Source organism: Protopterus annectens, chromosome 1.part0, assembly GCF_019279795.1.
Source record: "Protopterus annectens isolate FY-2018-M chromosome 1.part0, PAN1.0, whole genome shotgun sequence".
In the NCBI taxonomy this organism is placed as follows: domain Eukaryota; kingdom Metazoa; phylum Chordata; order Ceratodontiformes; family Protopteridae; genus Protopterus; species Protopterus annectens.
The window spans coordinates 1,733,956,543-1,733,975,056 of record NC_056725.1 but is presented as its reverse complement, the minus strand read 5'-3'; the positions used below and the strand labels follow the sequence as shown (position 1 = coordinate 1,733,975,056).

Sequence of the window (18,514 nt, the reverse complement as noted above, 5' to 3'; positions counted from 1 at the left end):
CAACTGTTAAAATTGATCATTTTGTCTTTATACTGTGGCATCATTCTAGGTGAGGGTAAGATGCTGCTCAAGGTCAGGGTCATACCGGCCTGGGCTGCAAGATCAGAGAGCTCCTCTATGTCTCTTTTCATGCAGTCCAGGGAGGTACGTCTCAGGTCATTCACGCCAGCGTGGACAATGACTGAGTCATATTTGTACTTGCTTTGGAGTGACCTGAGTGCTTCTGTTATGTGGTGGATCCTAGCGCCCGATAGGCAGCTCACTGTGACCTTCTCTTTGTTCAGCCTGGTAAGTGGGACGTCAGTGTGTCTGACTATAGAGTCACCTATTACAAGTGTATCAGGTGTGTTATTTAGCCTTAAGGGCTGTGACTGTTTGGCACACTGACTTTGTGAGCTATGTGTTGCATGTGTTTTGTTTTGGGGTAGCGTTTGCTTGGATGTCTGCTTTGGAGGTCTCTGCTGCTTAGGCAGATTTTTATTTAGAGCCTCCGAATATGTTTTTGTGTGTTTATGTGTTTGGTTTGCTGTTGTGGTTTGACTGTGAGACTGGATTTGTGGTGTGTGAGGTTACCTTCTCCTGACTGGTTGCACCAGTTTTGAGTTGAGAGAGTTCAGCCTCCAGTTTGGCTAAATAGTTGCATCTCTCACATATATTTGAACTTGTTGGGAGGAGGAGAGGATTGTCTGTGTACATGAGGCAGTTGTAACATTGCCTCAAGATTCCCAGATGCACCAGCTGGACTGGAGAGGAAACCATTAACTGACCTTTGGACATGCTAGAATAGTATAGGGGACTCCTTTATCACTGAATCAAAAAGGACCAATAGGGGACAAGGTACTCAAAGGGAGTATATGAGGATGTAGTGCTTTCAGCTTACTAGTGCTAACTTGTAAAATTGCTTATATGAGCAAGTGCAGGGCCTTAGATTAATAATAGGGTGTTTAGTTTGAGAGATAGAGCAGTTCTAAGGGAAAAAGTGAAGAGTAGACTTTGTGGAGCCGGGAACAGTTTAAACCCATTTAAGCGGCGCTTCCCGATGCTGTGCTATGCGCACAATCTCGAAAAGACACACTAAAGCGGGTTTTTATACAGGGGATTTGAAAGAGCTAGAAATTAGCCCAAAACGGCCAATACACTACAAGACTCTGTGCTGAGATCACTCCTCCAGGGACAGATAGGTTGCTCAAAGCTCCCCACTCCCACTGGTGAACAAAGAAGCTTCCTTCTATCCAAGTAAGGAAATGGGCAACACAGGAACTATACTAAAGTCCAGAATACAGCAAAGCCTGTATTAGGGACTATTCTAGGACAGGAAAGGCGGGAAACAAGGATATTTTTTTTTTCTTTTTTGAGCACAAACAGTAGAAATTGCTTAACACAGGCTAGCGCACTTGAGTGAGCAGCCTCAACAGATAAAATTCAACAAAAACAAACTTTAAAAGTGCAGGTAAAAGAACTTTGGCAAAACAAGCTTTAAACAGGCAAAAACAACAGTTTTAACTCGCTTTCGTCGAGAGAAGACGCTCGCAGAGTTTATAGCAGAAAAATATACTTAAATCAGTTGGTAGTCGCTCTTTTTCTCCTCTCTGCTGCTTGCACCACTCTGCAGGACCAGGAGGAGCTTTTGCTGAGTTGGAACAAGTGAAAAACAGCACCAAAGCGGGTTTTTATACAGGGGACTTGAAAGAGCTAGAAATTAGCCCAAAACGGCCAATAGACTACAAGATTCTGTGCTGAGATCACTCCTCCAGGGACAGATAGGTTGCTCAAAGCTCCCCACTCCCACTGGTGAACAAAGAAGCTTCCTTCTATCCAAGTAAGGAAATGGGCAACACAGGAGCTATACTAAAGTCCAGAATACAGCAAAGCCTGTATTAGGGACTATTCTAGGACAGGAAAGGTGGGAAACAAGGATTTTTTTTGTTTTTTTCTTTTTTGAGCACAAACAGTAGAAATTGCTTAACACAGGCTAGCACACTTGAGTGAGCAGCCTCAACAGATAAAATTCAACAAAAACAAACTTTTAAAGTGCAGGTAAAAGAACTTTGGCAAAACAAGCTTTAAACAGGCAAAAACAACAGTTTTAACTCGCTTTCGTCGAGAGAAGACGCTCGCAGAGTTTATAGCAGAAAAATATACTTAAATCAGTTGGTAGTCGCTCTTTTTCTCCTCTCTGCTGCTTGCACCACTCTGCAGGACCAGGAGGAGCTTTTGCTGAGTTGGAACAAGTGAAAAACAGCACCAAAGCGGGTTTTTTATACAGGGGACTTGAAAGAGCTAGAAATTAGCCCAAAACGGCCAATAGACTACAAGATTCTGTTCTGAGATCACTCCTCCAGGGACAGATAGGTTGCTCAAAGCTCCCCACTCCCACTGGTGAACAAAGAAGCTTCCTTCTATCCAAGTAAGGAAATGGGCAACACAGGAACTATACTAAAGTCCAGAATACAGCAAAGCCTGTATTAGGGACTATTCTAGGACAGGAAAGGTGGGAAACAAGGATATTTTTTTTTGTTTTTTTCTTTTTTGAGCACAAACAGTAGAAATACATATAGTAATTACTTAACACAGGCTAGCGCACTTGAGTGAGCAGCCTCAACAGATAAAATTCAACAAAAACAAACTTTAAAAGTGCAGGTAAAAGAACTTTGGCAAAACAAGCTTTAAACAGGCAAAAACAACAGTTTTAACTCGCTTTCGTCGAGAGAAGACGCTTGCAGAGTTTATAGCAGAAAAATATACTTAAATCAGTTGGTAGTCACTCTTTTTCACCTCCCTGCTGCTAGCACCAGTCTGCAGGACCACAAGGAGCTTTTGCTGAGTTGGAACAAGCGGAAAACCACGCCAAAGCGGGTTTTTATACAGGGGACTTGAAAGAGCTAGAAATTAGCCCAAAACGGCCAATAGACTACAAGATTCTGTGCTGAGATCACTCCTCCAGGGACACATAGGTTGCTCAAAGCTCCCCACTCCCTCTGGTGAACAAAGAAGCTTCCTTCTATCCAAGTAAGGAAATGAGCAACACAGGAACTATACTAAAGTCCAGAATACAGCAAAGCCTGTATTAGGGACTATTCTAGGACAGGAAAGGCGGGAAACAAGGATATTTTTTTTTGTTTTTTTCTTTTTTGAGCACAAACAGTAGAAATACATATAGTAATTACTTAACACAGGCTAGCGCACTTGAGTGAGCAGCCTCAACAGATAAAATTCAACAAAAACAAACTTTAAAAGTGCAGGTAAAAGAACTTTGGCAAAACAAGCTTTAAACAGGCAAAAACAACAGTTTTAACTCGCTTTCGTCGAGAGAAGACGCTTGCAGAGTTTATAGCAGAAAAATATACTTAAATCAGTTGGTAGTCACTCTTTTTCACCTCTCTGCTGCTAACACCACTCTGCAGGACCACGAGGAGCTTTTGCTGAGTTGGAACAAGCTGAAAACCACGCCAAAGCGGGTTTTTATACAGGGGACTTGAAAGAGCTAGAAATTAGCCCAAAACGGCCAATAGACTACAAGATTCTGTGCTGAGATCACTCCTCCAGGGACAGATAGGTTGCTCAAAGCTCCCCACTCCCACTGGTGAACAAAGAAGCTTCCTTCTATCCAAGTAAGGAAATGGGCAACACAGGAACTATACTAAAGTCCAGAATACAGCAAAGCCTGTATTAGGGACTATTCTAGGACAGGAAAGGCAGAAAACAAGGATATTTGTTTTTGTTTTTTTCTTTTTTGAGCACAAACAGTAGAAATACTAATTATGGGTGTTTTATAACTGAAAGTCCCATTGTTATTAGCTGAAAGCTTTGTAATATAATCTCAAAGGGAGACAGAGACATAGCTTTTCAAAGACAAGGCCTGCCACAGTCTGACATTTTGCACTATACTCTGCTTTTTATTGTGGGTTCTGTGGTAAACTGCTCAATATGCTGAATATAATAGTCACCTAATATGCTTATTTAATGAGCTGACAATATGTTAGGCTTAAAAAGGCCCCCTGTGGTCATTAGCCTAGTAAATGCCTTTGAACCTATGAACAAGAGTATTAGGTAAACTGTTTGATGGAATTTATGGGCTTTGTTCTTTGGTTATCACTGGGTGAAAGCTTATGTGTGATATCGGATGTTGCTACTGATGCGTGTTTTAGTGACTGCTGAGGACAGGTGTTGCCATTAGACAGCTTAGGAGGCCTTTGAGGTTTGGTAAGATTTCTTTTTAAGTGCCTCAGTGTAAGAAGGTCTATGTGTGTAGTGGGGCAGTATGTGTGAAGGATGTAGCGCATGTGTGCTTTTGACAACCTTGTTTGTAAGCAAGATTTTTGCTTCCAAGTAAGTTACATATGTACATCTCTGACATACTGAGTTAGTTTTTTAAGGGTTTAAAGGTTCTCTGAGTTCATTAGACAAGTACTATATTGTCTCAGGATGCCCACCTCTACCAAGGTGGCCACAGAGACATTTAAGAAATTGCATATCCATGTTGCCAGGACATGAGTTAGAGTTGGGTTATTACAGTTTAAGGACTTGATTTTACAGCGGTCACCTGAGTGATGTCTATGGTTAAGGTTAGATGTTAGGTGGTGCTATTGATCTGGTATTACTGCTGTTCGATGCACTGACTAACTGCCCTAAGCTTAGCTCCATGCAAAGTCTTTCTGTGTTTCAGTTTAAAGTCATAAGTACTAGCTTTACAGGTAAATTTTACAAACTAAGTGTATGATACTGTACGGGGCACTGCTTACCCATGCTGCATGGTGAACAGCTTCACACAAATGCTCCAAATTTATAGCATACAGAAAAAACTGAAGATGAACTCCTGTGTCCTCTGGCCAATAAGCAACTACACTTTGAGCCCTCTGGAGTGCTTCCCAGCTTGGAGAGACCAGGTAAACACCTCCTGCCACAAGATGGATGATCCTGGAATTTCCTAATGTAAAATCACAGCAAAAGTAGCTCTAAAGTGCAGATTAACACCAAAGAACTAATTCCCTGACTAATTCATCTTTCTGCAAGATGAATTAGAAGCCATCAGAAAGTATAAACTAAAGAAATAGAGCAATGATGTTTTTTTAGAAAAAAGTTGATTAATTGCTTTCAAAATGTAATGAAACAGTAGCAATCACTGAGTAAAGCAAGTGCAAAAAAATCAAGAAAATATGCTTATCTTAGCTTGGATGGCTCTAGGTGCCATGGAAACACTTGTAAAGCATTGCTGCACACTGTAGATGTGAGCACAGAGCTGTGGAAACATGCCTAATTTATAGCAGACAGGGAAAAAAAGCTGAAAACTAACTCCATTGCCTTCTGGCCAATAAATTATAACACTTTGAGCTCCCTGGAGTGCCTCCCAACTCAGAGAGATGAGGTAAACACCTTTTGTCAAAAGATGGATGATCCTGGAATTTCATAATTTAAAAGTACAGATCACTGGGAGGAGATTCTACGGCCAGGTATACAGAAGATGAGGCTGGAGGAAACCGGATATACAGTAGGTTAATTAATTTGTTCCAGGTCACACAGTAGGCAAATGGAACCACATAATAAAATAATTCCTTCAGTATAACAGACTGTTGACAAAAATGATTAAATGAATCAAAACTTGGCAAGTTCCAGATTCACAAACCAGGATGCCCCCATTTAATTTCCTGTGTTTCCTCCATGACTTATTTGTTAAGATGCCTGTCTCATAGCTCCAGACTTCAGTTTTGACTTCTGGTCACTCTCTTTTTGGACTTTGCTTGTTCCTCCCATGAATCTGTGGGTTTTTTCTGGGAACTTGACTTTTCTCTAACTTCCTGAAAATAGGCTGATTGACAGAATTCTTTAAACTATCCATATATATATATATATATATATATATATATATATATATATATATATATATATATATATATATATATATATCACATTTACCCTTGTCCTTGTGAATCAAAAAAGCAGCCCAAGACATACCTCTGAACTGTACAGTTCTTCAGAGAATGTCTGGAGTTTTGCCCCATAAATTTGGTCCATTTTTCATAAAATTGCGGTTCTCTGGCAAATTACTGGCAACTAATTAAAGACTGAAGTCAGAAAATATAGACATTTAAGTTTCAGATTTCATACCCGTCAGAAAATTTATGCTAATATAAAACCTGTTATTCTATCAACTTTCTAAGTTTGTAAGAACAATATGTAAAATTTGTCCCTATTTTTGTGCCTTTGTCCCACTCTTACTTATGGCTTTGTCCAGATTTCTTGCTCTAAGAGGTTGAGAGGTATGACCCAATACCGGTCATGCCACTAACCCATTTAACAAATAAATTAAAATTAAATACTCTGCGGCTCACATAATTAATATTAAGCTTTCAGTTTAACTGTGAAAAAAAGGCATTTATATCCAGTATGTCAATCCCAGTTTGCACAGTGTAAATAAATACATAAAATACACATTTAAATTCCAACCTGTTTGCTATAGAGTGCAACAAACATCAAATCCCTGCACTGCCAAAAAACTGCTTAGAAATAATGCAAAACAGCCCACTGAAGTCAACTACTGCACAGAATGCAGATTGTGTTAAATAGGCAACTTAAACGTATTATACAATTATTTTGCTTCTGGCATTACTCAGTTATGTTTGTTCTTACACTGATGAATTTGTTTTCTTAGAAAAAAAAAACTGGAAAGAATTTTTCATAGAGCTGCACCTCGAAAGATTTCACGCTGGTCTAAAATGAAGCGTGATGCAGGCTGAACCTTCACAAACTAGACTGAAGTAAGTATTAAACACCCATCAACATTCTGCTTTGTTAAACTCTTGTTATTCTGACAGCATTTACTGTTTAACACATCAGATGTTAGAAATGAGTGTCAGTCAAGCTGTGCATTCCTACTATGAAACAATAAACAATCAGACAAAATTCTGTTTGCTTGGCCTCAGATGAATGAATGTACTGGAAATGAAAGACAATGTTATTAAGTGCTAGATTACCTGAAACATGCTGTTAATGCGCAGATACCATTGCCAAACACTGAAGATGAAAGTATCCATTGTATTACGTGTTGTGCAAGTTTCCTGGCCCTATCAACACTATGGATACTAATGCAGAATCTTTGTTGTTCCAAGTCAGATTTCATATTGTGAAGCTGGAAGCTCATGTAACCGGTCAGGCTTAATGCAGGCAACAATTATGCACACCATTTGCATGTATTTCTCTTTTCATACTGTGTGTCTCTGAAACTGTTATTGATAACAGGTGGGGGGGGGGGGTCATAGAGCTGTGCAATGGTAAAGGTGTGCTCTGCCACACATAACCGTTTAGTCATAGTGCAGCTGACTTTGTTTACTTTTATTTGTATCTTGTTTCACTGAGACAAACCTGATGACTTTTGGTCAGTTACATGACCGCCCTTACAATGTCTTATATCTCCAGGCTTTTTATTTCAGCTTGAAAACATACGTTTTTGGTTCCTTCCACAGTTGTCTCTAAATTTATTTGGTTTATCCAGAAGTGTTGTGAGCTTGGATTTCATAAACATATCACTGAATGATGGTCATTTTAAGCCACACCAAATTACTTTTCATCAACTTTTCAAAACATAGCAATTATGCAGGTTCACATACCTTACAGGCTTATAGACCAATGTTTTTTTTCCAGATTCAAATAACCGCAAAAGATGCTGAATTTCAAGGTAAATGATGTACTATTATTTTGTAAATTCAGTATTCTGAGTTTTAATGTTATAGCCTGTGCAATCAATGTGATGTACTGGCATTCTGTTTTCTGGTTGCACCTAGTTTTGTCATGGAACAGCTGCTGTCTGGTTTTAGAAGTGGGTTTGTCAGTAAGAACTGGGGATGGTCCTTCCATTAAGGAGCCATTAACTTGGACAGCTACAGTACTGACAATACTTACACACAGTACCTCAGAGGTTTCATTAGCAGTAACCACCAGGAAAAAGTTGTAAAAAAATGTATATTCTAACAAACACAGAGTCGCCTTTATCCTTTTCCTAGTCAAATCTGACATCAACACTGAAGTGTCCATCAGTAGCATAACTGAGTGTGTTAGGAGTCCAGCTACTTTCTGTGATTTCTAAAACACCAATTATACAGTGATCACTGAAAACCTTGCCACCTAAATGTTTCAAAAATGACCAGAGTAGACAGTTACAATACTTTTTATACTGTCCTTAACCAATGTATCTCCAAGCGGATACCCAGTAGATGCAATTAACAGGGAAAATTCAAGAGGAAGACACCGCGGAGTAGTACTAGAATGAAAATAATTATACAACAAAAATAAATTATACCATGACCCCCCCCATTAATATTCCAAAATGTGCACGCTGATTGGCCAGCGTGCACGTTGTAAATCGACTTATACTAATGGAAAAAGGTCCGGTCGCCCGGACTTTTTCCATTAGTATAAGTCTCTTTTAAAACACTGACTCGCTATGTTAAAAGAGTTTAACATAGTGACACAGGTTTAAAAAAAGCAACGGAGATCTCCGTTGCTTTTTTTAAAGCTGTCTTGCTATGTTAAACTCCTTTAACATAGCGACATAGTGTGTAAAAAGCAACGGAGATTTTGCTTTCTCTGTTGCTTTTTTTTAAAACCTGTCTCGCTATGCCAAACAAAGACAACAATGGGTAAATCCCGCATTACCCACACCCATGCGTGGGTTATTGCTATTATACTATGACATTATTTAAGAAAAGAAATAATTACTTTTCTTAAATAATGGCATTGTATAATGCCTCTTTGCTGCCCTTCCGCAGCTGTTTGGTATCCGCGGCAGTTATGATGTACTGCGCATGCCTACACAGTACATCAGAGCTGTGGCCAAAAGCAATGGAGAAAGCAAGCTCTCCGTTGCTTTTTACTGTTTCGCTATGTTAAATGGATTTAACATAGCGAGACAGCTTTAAAATAAGCAGCGGAGATGTCTGTTGCTTATTTTAAAGCTGTCTCGCTATGTTAAACCCATTTAACATAGCGAAACAGTAAAAAGCAACGGAGATCTTGCTTTCTCTGTTGCTTTTTTTTAAAACCTGTCTCGCTATGCCAAACAAAGACAACCATGGGTAAATCCCGCATTACCCACACCCAGGCGTGGGTTATTGCTATTATACTATGACATTATTTAAGAAAAGAAATAATTACTTTTCTTAAATAATGGCATTGTATAATGCCTCTTTGCTGCCCTTCCGCTGCTGTCTGGTATCCACGGCAGTTCTGATGTACTGCGCATGCCTACGCAGTACATCAGAGCTGTGGCCGTCTCACTATGTTAAACCCATTTAACATAGCGAGACAGGTTTAAAAAAAAAAGCAACGGAGAAAGCAAGATCTCCATTGCTTTTTACTGTTTCGCTATGTTAAATGGGTTTAACATAACGAGACAGCTTTAAAATAAGCAACGGACATCTCCGCTGCTTATTTTAAAGCTGTCTCACTATGTTAAACCCATTTAACATAGCGAAACAGTAAAAAGCAACGGAGATCTTGCTTTCTCCGTTGGCCACAGCTCTGATGTACTGTGTAGGCATGCGCAGTACATCATAACTGCCGCGGATACCAAACAGCTGCGGAAGGGCAGCAAAGAGTATTATAATGCCATTATTTAAGAAAAGTAATTATTTCTTTTAAATAATGTCATAATAATAGCAATAACGCCTGGTAATGTGATTACCCACGGTTGTCTTTGTTCGCCCTCGGGACCAAACCACGCCAACCGTGGGTAAATCCTGCATTACCCACACCCAGGCATGGATTATTGCTATAATAATCTACAACACTTGTAATAAAGCTAAACCCAATGTGGTACATTTATTTTTATTAATTTATTTAGTTTTTGGTTACCCAGCTACAGCACTGATCACAGCATGGCCAATTGCAGTCTCAGATGTTCAAAATAGTACTAGCAGCAAAGCTTGAACAAATGCATTAACCAAACAAAAACCTCATATGAGCTTTAGCTTGATGTCAAAAATGGAATATCTTCATTAGTTATGTCAGAAAAATAAGAGGCAAAAAAGGAAGAATGTTTTGCCCTGGAAAATGGCAGTTTGGATATTTCATATTCAAAGGAAATCACCAATATCTAAGTAAATATGTTTAATATTAATCTCTATCATACTAGCAAAACTCCTAGTAACTCTGTGTCCCATAAGGTACTGCCCCAAGTATCCAGTTTGGCCTGAATGAGACAAACACATACAGAATCAACAACACAGTCTCTCTGAGGTCAGAGAGTCTCCAATGTGCCACATGAGAACATTTTGCATACACACTACATATTCTTTTTACCCACTTCTACATCCACAACCTCTTGGTGCAGACCATGGTGGTCCCCATCTGCAAAGGAACTTCCTCAGGTGACCTGAACAGCTGCAGACCCATACATCACATCTGTATGCTTTGCAAAACGATGGAAAATATTATGGAGACAGTGTGCACTGACACTGATGACCTGTTACTTCTGGCCACAAATCATTACTGGTTTGTTACGGGAGGATTCCTGTTTTTGAATGTAGTGACTTTTTGAGGGCGATTTTCATCTGTTCCGGATGAAGTACTCATCAACCATACTGCATTCTTGGACCTTGCCAAAGCTTTTGACACTCACTTGCTCATTCGCTCGCTCTCATGCTGAGAACTTTAAAGACCTCTTGACTGATGGGTATATGATTGGAGAATTGACAAGTGTCTATCCAATAAGGCAAAGACAGTCAGAGCGGGTGGTCTGTTTTCAGTACCTGCTCATAACTCTTGTCAGGTTCTGTGGAAACTAGTCTTGGTTTCCATTCTGCTCACCATTTTCTTCTGAGCCATTCAAGAGGACAGTAATACCTGCTAAATAAATAAGCTGATTATTGAAAACTAGGACACAGTCTTGTCCCTACAGAGATTGTGCTTTTACAGCAGATATAACACATTAGCCAATCATGCTGCACAAACAATGGGCTAACATTCACTGTGCAAAAAGAGAAGCACAGTTTTGGCTATTCTCAGCTAATTATTTCATTCAGGAGCATACATTAAATGCTAAAGTGTCTGTTAATGACCCAGGGCTCAACAATAATAACTTAATTGTAAATATAACACAATGCAACAGTCATTTGAAGATTTGGTGCAGCAGCGCACATACTTCTATGGAGCACACCTAGCTGACCATAACAAGCCATTATCTCACTAATAAGCCTCACATCTATCCCATGTCATAGAGTAGTGCCCCCTTTTGCAGCTTTCTGACCATAAAGCTTGCTCAGTTGAAAAAGGTCCAGAAAATTCTTACTAAGAAAATTGATGGATTACATAATTAGATTTATTTTAAGTAGCTCCAGCAACTTTCTCTGTTCTGGTATTACAGCTCCCCTTAGGAAGGATGATCTGTGCATCACATATTCATTCACAAAGGATCCCTGTGTATTGAACATACAAGTAGTGGAATCAACAAGCAATCCTGTTCTCTCAGTTCTAAACATGCCATTAACAGTGTCACCAAACAAGGCAGATTTATCTCACATCTCTCTTACCTTTAGAACAGATTTCCCCTGACTATTAAACTAAGTTGCTCCCCTGGTAGCTTCATGAAGCTCTTGGATATCTACATGGGTATGCATAAACATAAATTCTAGCCAGGGATAACAGCTATCTAACTTGTTATGGTCATCAGACCACATGCTTGAATCTAAAACCAATAAACTTATGAATCTGAACTGCACACAAAACAATGCAAAGCAGCTAGTCAGGCTACATCACCCTAAGATTCCTTGGGAAAAAATAGGATGGCGCTGTGTATGTCTTCCCCTTTGAATTTCTTTGGTGAGATTTTGGAAAAGCATGTGAAAATTTTATTCAGAGAAACAGCACTAATACATGGCATGAGACAGTGAAACACCTCATAGTGTTCAGAGAGATTTCCAAAACTCCCTTTATCAAAAATCAGGGGAATGATATTTACCATTATAATAATGAATTTTCAAAACAATGGTTTATAATTGCACAATGGCACTCACATCTCAATTCTACAATGGCACTCACATTTCTAATAATGCACCACATCAACACACCAGACTCTTCTAGCAAAAGACATGTTCAACCTTATTAAATCTCATCGCTATAGAGCAACATCAGGATCTAGTCATGTTCCCAAACATTTAGCTTAACAAGAATCCTCTGATGTATTTAATTCAGTATTGAGTAACAAATAAGGCAGAGATAAAAAAGCAAAACTTTAATGGGGATCCATATAGGATATAATCAGAAGGACAGAAATGTGTACAAGGACATTTCAAGGTATTTTAGCAGAAATGCACATTTCCTGTAAAATAATGTTTGAGCAAACCGGCACAGTTTTTTAATGATGCACTCAAGCCGACAGACCAGACGTCACTAGCTATACCTCCTGAAGAACACAACATGAAAATTAAATCCTCTTTGTGGTTCCTTACCTTGAGAAGTTTAGGAAGTGAACATGTCGTGTGAAGAGATATGGTTGTTCTGTTGTGCTGATATTTCTAATCAAAGTTTCCTATTGAAAGAAAAGAGGAAAGTTACAGAACAGAAGCCCAATTTTTCGTGAAATTTCTAGGTATTCTTTTTTTCTTAAAATACTTGTCATAGTGATAAAACACACAGCAAAGCATCGCATAAGCATTTTAAGTAATATTTAATTTCCTGAAAACTGACACTACCGTTGTGCTACTAATAAACTAGGGAATCGATGCACTTCAAGTACATGTCATCCCAGTAACTAGAGAAAATAGTTTGTGGAATTGATTTAGCTGCAAGTGGCAGGTGACATAAATCACGCCAAATGAGCAAGTTAATTACAAGAAAGGACAAGTAAATATACCAAGTATTGTCAAACATTCCATTTCTAGTATACAGACAGGTTGTTCCTATCAACCACTGCCCTGGGATATAATAATACTTCTTTGTGTCTCACATGAGTTCTCTACCTTGAAACTTTAAAATGTATACTGTTGTTTGCAAGCAATACCTTACTTGTTGAAGTCTGCTTATATGTTGAGCTTTTTTTTTATTACACTCGTTTTATTTAGTCTCCCATATACAGGTTCTTGTACAGACCAAGTGGTATCTCTCTTGTTCTAGTCTCAACTGGCCTTACCGTAACTTTGTCCTTATTGACAATGTCACTAGAACTGCACATAACACTCCAGGTGGAGGTCCTACCAACTATCTGAGTAGAGAAATAATAATCACTTGTTTTCTCCTTGTGGTGCCTCTTTCCACACATCACAGTATTTTATCAGACTCCTTCCGTGCTACCCTTTCACACTGCTTCCATACCCTAATCATCTGACAAAATTATTTCCAGGCCTTTTTCTTCGTTGTGTCGCTGCTATCAGTTTTCCTATACACGTGCGCTGCTTGCTTCATGTTTTACTTTTCAAATGTATTTCTTGGCAGTGAATTTAAGCTGACATGACTTAGGCAATTTATCTACACTCTTACTTCTTGACATGTCTGTGTGCCATCTGCTGCATAATGTTGTGCCATTGGCAAAAAGACAAACATTTCACTGCACAGCTTGTGCAGTCCTGAATACATCTGTCCCCAGTATTGATGTCCGTGTTCCCCTCTTATCATTTTCTTTTCACCCAAGGTGATTCAGTCTACAGTGACTCCATGTGTGTAGTATTGCTAGCTAATGTTTTACCCAAAGTCCTACTTTACAACCCACTCCAAACAGTTTAACTCATTAACTAACTTATACTTAACTTATACTAACTGAATACATTGTCTAAGTATAAATAAAATAAAGCAGAACAAGACAAACATTTACACATGCAGTAAGGAAACCATGCTGGGGACACATGGAGTAAAGAAACCATGCCAGAGACACATGGAGCAAGGAAACCATGGCAGGGACACATAGAGTAAGGAAACCCTGCCAGGGACAAATATCCATCCATGAGCACAGATCTGCCTTTCCAGGCTCTAGGGAAGGTCACAGGAAGGAGGATGTCTGGTGGGAGAACAGAGGAAGATGGGGGATAAGATTAAATGGGTATCCATCCTAATAACAAAATGCCCACTCAGGGAAAGAGGTAGGATGATGGGAGGAGGGAATCGGCACTGCAACAGTGACTATATTTGAACATCTATAATTACGGTAAGTTACTAACACCACTGTATTACGTTCATCCTAATACTCACTGTTACAATCATCATTTCTACAAAGTCTCACAGAACATAAAAAAAACAAAGGGTGACCCTGGAGGATTGTCACTGGCAAAACTTGTCCTGGCTGTGGACACAAAACCTAAATTATAATGTTGGAAAAGGTATGGACAGAAGGTTAGAGTGACACATCTACATGGATTGGGTACTAACCCTCTTTGATGATGGCTATAGTGGCTGCAGTGACTCTACTGGAATGGCATGGTTTGACATGGAAGGAGAAGCAAAAGCAAATAGAGCGATAAGGTCTGTTTATCAACGGGCTCCCCCTCCCTGACTCTTACAAAGGAGAACAACAACTGATTATTATATGATTTCTTTAGATCAGTCCAAATAAAATCTCAGCTGTCTATGCATATCTAAGGAATGCATAGCTCTTTCTCTACTTGTTTTGTGCCTTTAGGACGAAAATTGGGAGGTGGACTGCATGATTCAAAAATAGTTTATGCCACTACTTTAGATATGAAGACAGTGTTAGTACATAAAAAGACCTTGTTTTTGTGAAAAATCAAAAAGGGCTCTTTGCACATTAGGGTTCATAATTCAGAGAGTTTTTAGCAAATCTAACAAACAAAAATCATCATCTTCTAGGAAAGGTATTTAAGAGAAATGGAAACAGATGGCTCAAATGGTGCCAGGCTGACTTTTATCAGTACACTGTTCAGGTTCCATAGTGGAATAATGTCTCTTTTGGGTGGTCTGTGCTGGAGTACCGCTTTTAGAAACCAGTTTACTGGTAACTGAAAATATAAGGAGGGTTAGATATGGATGATACACATACCCTTAAAGAGGTATAAAATGGTCCAGTTTTATAAAGGTCTGACAAATACAGACAGCGGAGGACAGTGGAGCTGAATTAGGATACTGGTCTCTAGCTAGGTGCTACGAGCGAACCCTTTCCACTTTACTAAGTGGATTTCCTTGTACCTGTTTGACAAGCCTACTTCAAAATAATTACCATGTCCTCCAAGAACATGTGCCTGGAAGGAATGAGTGATAAATCTTCCAGTCCCTCAACCTTACAGTACCCAGGTTGAGGTGTAGTATGCACATAGGTCCTTAGAGGCAGCAGAATTTGTTCTGAATGAAAAATAGTGTTGCCTGGGACAAAAGGTCCTTGTTCTTCAGAAGAGACATTCAGCCAGGGTCCTATCACCTGAGTTGGTGGTAGCTCAGGTAGATGTAAAAGATCACATGGCACCTATCGAAAAGAGTAGGTGTCCTGTATTTACCACAACACAAACAAAAACATATTTACAAAATGTATAGACACATTTCAATGCCTCACAGTTAGACGTTGCCCGTTCGATTCTCAGTTAGAGCATCTTCTGTGTGGCGACATGCGTGAATGGATGTTCCTTTGCTGAAGGTTGTGCGTTAGGCCTGGCAAGCCAGTACGTAAAAATCTACTGCCAATCATTAGAGGACTGGAGTTCCGCTGTGGCGACCCCTAACCAGGAAAAGCCGAAAGACACAAACAGACACATTTCAATGTTTTACTATTTATCATTTCTCTTATGAGATCCTCAGTATTATTCTTCCATAATTGACTCCCCACTCTCTCTTCCACAACCAGAATCTGATTTTTTGCAACCTACCTTTCAAAATTAATTTCCCATTAAACAAAATTACATTCAATCTTTCATTCTAAATAATCCATATTACATTAAATAAATTCAAGCCTTCTCACATATTCTTTCCTCTTATTTTATAATTATCTATACATAACCATACTTTTGAGAATATAAACAATATAATATATATATGTACACAAACATATATATATATATATATATATATATATATATATATATATATATATATATATAGTTTACTATTGTTTCTTCGAACAGAAAAACATTTTCCGTTTGGAAAAATGAATAGTAATACTGAAATGAAAAATAACGCATTTGACTCGACATTGCTGTCGAAACCACCACGTGATAGCCGTACAGGTACTAATGTAAATCAGACTCCTATACGGCAAATCACGTTTTTGCAGTGGGGCAAGCCCCCCTGTACCCACCCATGTTGGGGCTGCGTCCCCCACACCCCCCCTACTTATATATTCTAACTCCGAGATCACACTACAGTGGGGATGTGGATGAATTTCCACTCCCCACTCTACCGTGATCTCCGTGCAGATAGTCGACTTACACTTATGCGAATGCAGTAGTGCATTCGCATAAGTGTAGTCGACTATCTGGTTCACAAATGTTTGTGTGCTCGACATTCTGATTTTCGGCACATTGCAGCCGACAGAATGTCGTTCGCACAAACATATGTAAACCTATATATATATATATATATATATATATATATATATATATATATATATATATGCGTCTATATTATTTCACTGAAGTTTTATTTCAGTGAATACCTAATCATCGACCCCTTTACATCAAACATCCATTCATTGAATGTTCATATCAGTGAATGGTTTTCATAGCGAAGGGTGTTAGCTGGCCATCATTAGAAATTTGCCCTTTTCTCCACTGTAGTGCGGTGGTGGTAATGCGGTAGCGTTGTCACCTCACAGTAAGACGCTGTCCAGTTCGATTCTCAGCTAGAGCATCTTCTGCGTGGAGACATGCATGAATGGGCGTAACTTTGTTAAAGGTTGTGCATCAGGGCTGGTAACTCGGCATGTAAAAATCAACTACCAATCATTAGCGGACCGGAGTTCCGCTGTGGCGACCCCTAACCGGAAAAAGCCGAAAGACACAACAAGTGCGATATCGGAGTTGGTATAAATAAGTAGGGGGTGGGGGCACAGCCCCCCACCTTGGTCGGTTTGAAATAATGCAGTGTGTGTGATGATCACTGTGGTGGACAAGTAATTCCCTTCCCTATGAAAACTGTTTGCTGATGTGAACATTCATTGAATGGGTGTTCAATGTAAAGGGGTTGCTGATTAGGTATTCGCGGAAATAAAACTTCAATGAAGTAATATAGACCCATATATATGTATATATTACATTGCTAATATTCTCAAAAGAGTTTTTCACACAACTTTTTCCAAATTTTTCCAATTATTTATATCAAAAAAAGATATTATGTTGTCTTTTCCTCCCTATAGAATAATTACACCCTTTCAACCTTCTTTATATATGGCATATTTCCCTTTACTGGTAATTTATTTATTACTAATCGCCACAGGAAGTCCTGACACTACTATTTTAGTACACCACTTTTTCCTTACTTTAAAGGATTCAATCACTTCTTCTGTTAAATTTTCCCATTGATTTACATAATAATGTTGTTTCATCATATTATTATACCACATTCTTCTTTCTTTCTCTAGATCATCAGGTTTTATTTTCCGTGTTAGTATTTTTTCTTGATAATTTTTAATTTATTCATTCACATATTCTTTTTCCCTTTTTCTTATACACATCTTCTAGCATGTTTTATAATTATGTTTAAACATTCTCACTATCAAATTTTCATTCTTTTCCCTTACACACTTAAATATTCTAGACAAGGTTAAAGCAAAATAAACAACTGGATGTAGTAACCCCGATCTCTTTTCATATTCCTTCATATACAACTCTTATTTATATATATTTATATGTAACTCTTCTTACTGTGTTTCATCTTGAACACTATTTGAAAGAAAACACCAGTGCACAATTTTCTTTTCATATTTTCCTGGAAACATATAAACATTTGACATTTATGCTATTTTTCCCATTAATACTAAATTCACCAGTAAAAAATATTCCTGAATGCTATTCTGTAAGTCCTCCACAGAAGACAAATTTCTTTTGTCAGTCACATTACATCATAACTATGTCATTTCCCCCAAATTTTATTCACTGAAAAATACACCCCCACAATTTTCACCACATCACCCAAGCACTTACTTTTCTCTTTATTCAAGGTCATTCCTATTTCCTTTAAACATCCATTAAGACAAACTAACACATCCCTCTTTCATATTTTGTTCTTAGCAACTACAACTACATCAATTGCATATGTCAAAATTACTGGCAGTACCATCTCCTTTTGTATCACATATCTAGCATCTGTCAGTTCACTTACTATCATGTTTATCTCCAATGAAAACAATATTCCACTCATGGGACGTCCTTGTCTTATACCACACTTGCATATTTTGTTACTTAGACACCCATTCACTAACACTCTCTCTATATTATTGTGACATGCTGAAATACACACTCTCCTAATTCTATTACTTATTCCATACTTCTCAATAACATCCCACAAAGCATCATGTCCTACTGCATCAAATGCCTTGCTAATATCGCCCAACATAAGTTTCACATCCTCCCTTTTACTTATAACATCATTC

General features: G+C 38.6%; 1 protein-coding gene across 1 annotated transcript in view; it reads right to left on the bottom strand.

The window, feature by feature from the left end:
* The window catches only part of UST (uronyl 2-sulfotransferase), a 2,042,870-nt gene that overhangs the window by 958,775 nt on the left and 1,065,581 nt on the right, over positions 1-18,514 (bottom strand). The window contains exon 4 of the mRNA XM_044068933.1: positions 12,441-12,520. Coding sequence (XP_043924868.1) covers positions 12,441-12,520 — 80 coding nt within the window. The remainder of the gene's footprint in view (positions 1-12,440; positions 12,521-18,514) is intronic.